We start from the raw sequence: 3,869 nt of genomic DNA on the forward strand, positions 1-3,869 counted from the left end.
CTCACTAGCCCACCACCACGACCACTGACCCTCGGATGACTAAAACAATCATATTGAGGCGGACGCAGTTCAGCTAGCTGGCTATAGTCATTCATTTGCAACCATGATTCAGTTAAAAACATAAAATCTAGATTTGCAGACAAGATAAAATCATTTAAGATAAAAGTCTTACTTGACAGAGATCTCACATTGAAGAAAGCCATTTTAAATGAGTTTGTTCTGGGTGCTGGAGTTGGTGCAGTTGTCCTAATCCTTAAGAGATTACTAATATTTCTGAGTGGGATGTGCACCTTTCGGTTTACTGGTCTATGCGTGATGATGACAGGAATAGAAGTCTTTGGAACAGTGCTGGGAGCAGACAGTTTTACATGCCAGCAGGTGGAGACAGTTGTTTGTGGCAGTGAGGTAGAGATCTGTTCAGTGAGCGGTGGTGTGTCCAGGTGTGCTGCATGAATGATTAGTCATTCACGTAAGTCATGTGTGGACCGCACCACATTGCAAACTCATTAAGGGGACACAATGTTCTGGGCCAGGTAAACATGCACTCTCATACGGTCTCATGCGGTCCATAAAACACACATAATGACAGAAACTGATTACATTGTATATTTATATAACTGTAAATGATGATGTCTCACCACTGCCAGTCCTCTTCAGCTCCATCTCCTGCATGTGGATCTTACTAGGTGTCATCCGGATGGGAACTGGGTGGACAATGGCCGTGTCCTGAAGGACAGATAAAAAGGGTCAAGAGGTGAGACAGACAGATTTATGAAGGAAGAGAAACAGGTTTCACAGAAAGAGAAGGAACATCATCCGTTTACTTTGTCAGGCCTTTTCCTCCATCTGTTAATTCATTTGGTTTTACGCACAAAACAGCCTTGTGTATCAAACGCAAACAAAGAGACTTTGTGATTGTTTTTGGATTGGCCCATTTTCACAATTTTCAATATTCATTATTTCAAGAGAAGACATATAATACTGACAACATAACTTTTCTGAATATTCTAATTGAAATATTGTGATATAAGAGGGCTGCTTTTTAAACTGTTAGCAAGACGACAGGTCTCTGAACACGGCATCTTCTGTCAGTTGGGCTGAGTTGGTTAATAAAAGTACTTTACTTAAGTACAAATTTGAGGCACTTGTACTTTACTTGAGTATTTCCATTTTATGCTACTTTATACTTTTACTCCACTTTAATAATTTGACAGCTGTAGTTACTATTTACTTGAAAGATTAAGATATTACATACAAAACATAAGATGAGTATATAAAATTTGACACATTGTTATAAACTGAACAACCCAATAGTGTCTTAAATTGTTTCAATTGTCTCTACATCGACCAGCTACAACAGTAAAATGCTGCTCACTATGACTATAGCGTCAGTAATAATAATCCAATTATAATATATATAATAATTTAACAATTGCCCATGAGCTATTTTTCTGCATTATGAATGCTTTTATTTTTGATACTTTAAGAACATACTTAATTTTTTGTATAATGCAGTATAGATTCTTCCACAGCCTCTGTGCACATTACACCCTCTTAGTAAACTACTACCTGTGATATTTCATTAAAAGCAGCTTATTATTGTCATTCCAAATTGGGAGGGCTGAAAAAAGGACATTAAAAAAATTTAGGGGTACTTTTGTGTCACTATGCAGGTCCTACTCAATGATTTCTGGTAGGGTTAATGCCCAGAATTTCAGCGCACCTAAAAGCAATCAAAAAAAGATGCACACGCTTGCAATAAAGCAAACTGTGTTACTGCACTTTCGTCAGATTATTTGTGCAGAGCTTTTCATGAGCCAGTTATTGCTGTAAGGAAAGGAAATTCAAAGGACTTGGACAGTTCCAACAGTAAATGACCGAAACACCACGCAGTTTTACACATTCAAAAGTACTTACAGTATTGACCATATATGGAACAATCTGCAAAAGCAATAGTGATTGGTGGATGTCACTGTAGGAAAAAAAAGGTGATGTCCAATAGAAGCTAAGCCAGCCAAATCACAACACACACCGGCCACTGCTGATGCAGCAGACTGCACTTTGAAAGAACTTCATGCGACAAGAGTGACACAGCAAGAGAGAGAGAGAGAGAGAGAGAGAGAGACAGAGCAGAGACAGAGCAAGAGAGAATGCACAGAGATCCATAGAGGGTTAATGTCTGTCCATTAATGGTGAAACCATGCATACTAAGTGATTGACTTACAGGGTCAGCTGGTGCAATGTTAGAGTCAAATTGGGTCAGAGTTTGTGAGCTGGAGGAGCGCTCGCTAAACGTCTCCCACTGCTGCAGGAGACAGACAGACAGTGAGAAAAAACATCAGTCAGCCAGTGCAGTGACATCACACATTTCCATCATCAGCCTGAGCCTCTACCATGACGGGACATCATCAGTCATCGGCAGGCGGCGTGGTGATGCGGCCACATCAGTGGGAAACAAAACAGACATCTCCGACTTTCATACAGAACAGCAGGCTACCACCACAGTCCAGGAAGTGGAAGAAGAGGTGCTGAATTATCAGTAATTATGTTTGCTAATGAACAGGATGAAGTGGCGATGTAGTCATGATGGATGGATAAAGATAAAGCAAATTCACCTAATTAACCACGAGCAATTAATTATGATGAAACAAATGCAAAACACAGCAAAAACAAACAAATGTAGAGCTTAAAAGATGTGTGAAAATACAATGAGTTATTGTGTGTGTCGTGTGCATGTGGGAACCTCATTGCTCTGGTTCATCTCTGGCCAGGCCTGGTTGAGTGAAGGCATGGAGGGAGATTTGTTGGGTGTGACCTCCACTGGGGAGCCCGAGTATCCAACGTCAGCAGTCGACTCCGGGACCTCTGAACATGAAATATTACACACAGGTTAGTTAGATCCCTTAACAACAACCAAAAAACACAAATATTAGGGGTCCAGACGGTAAACAAAGGGCAATAAATAATCTGAAAAGAGCACGGCTTCGGTCCTCTGGGGGAAACAACATTATTACATCTTTAATGTGAGAATGAGTAACTTTGGAAAGCAGAAATAACACAGTCTTTGAATTATTTACTAAGTTTGTTAAAAATTTAAATTAATAACCAATAAAACAAAACAATTCAATTTAATCAGAGGTTATGCAGAGAAAGCTTAAACTGGTCTGGTGGTATGTCCAGTAGCTCATGGTGGCTAATGCCAGGAATCCAGGGACTCCGGCTACAGCAGGCTGCATTTCCCACAAGGAGCATTTCAGAACCAGAGCATTTTACCTGATTTTGCCAACATGTTTAGATTTTGTTGACTTGGTAATAAGTGTTTGCTTTTTGTGCTTCTACTATAATTAAGTAGGCTACGTACTTAAATGATTTCTTTTTGTGTCTGTTTTAACCGTGTTTATTGTTGTTTTATGATCGGGAGTCTCCACAGGGTGTTTTGAAAATTTTGAAAATTGACAGGATTCTCTATGCCTTTCTGTGTCTGACTTCCTGCCCAGATTGATCTGCTCTTTTCTGCTTGACGTGGCTTGCATCAAAAACAGACCTGCTACCTATTCTCTGCGGAGCAGAGAGCCACTTCTGGGCAGAGAAAAGGTAGCAGGCAACCGCGGCGCAGCCGTAACGCGCCGTATCCGGAGTCAGTGGATTTTAGCAGTAATGTTAACTAATTAGCAAACTTAGATAGACACTACTGTTTAACTGACATTACAGAATCAGTTCGCTGACTCTATGACTCTTCTCTATTCATGTTACTGTTACACTATGTTTTAGCAAAAACTTTTTTGCCGTCTATGGCTGCTGTTCATCAAAAGTTACATGGACATAAAAAATCATTGAAACAATGTCATTCAAATGTCATTAAAACAAAC

General features: G+C 39.9%; 1 protein-coding gene across 1 annotated transcript in view; it reads right to left on the reverse strand.

Annotated features, from left to right (window-relative positions):
- The window catches only part of reps1 (RALBP1 associated Eps domain containing 1), a 10,080-nt gene extending 7,194 nt beyond the window's left edge, over window positions 1-2,886 (reverse strand). The window contains exons 1-3 of the mRNA XM_046060291.1: window positions 2,744-2,886; window positions 2,225-2,305; window positions 639-726 (exon numbers count right to left, since the gene is read on the reverse strand). Coding sequence (XP_045916247.1) covers window positions 639-726; window positions 2,225-2,305; window positions 2,744-2,791 — 217 coding nt within the window. The 5' untranslated portion in view covers window positions 2,792-2,886. The remainder of the gene's footprint in view (window positions 1-638; window positions 727-2,224; window positions 2,306-2,743) is intronic.
- Between the last annotated feature and the right edge of the window lie 983 nt (window positions 2,887-3,869).

This window comes from Micropterus dolomieu, linkage group LG10 (assembly GCF_021292245.1).
Source record: "Micropterus dolomieu isolate WLL.071019.BEF.003 ecotype Adirondacks linkage group LG10, ASM2129224v1, whole genome shotgun sequence".
Classification (NCBI taxonomy): Eukaryota; Metazoa; Chordata; class Actinopteri; order Centrarchiformes; family Centrarchidae; genus Micropterus; species Micropterus dolomieu.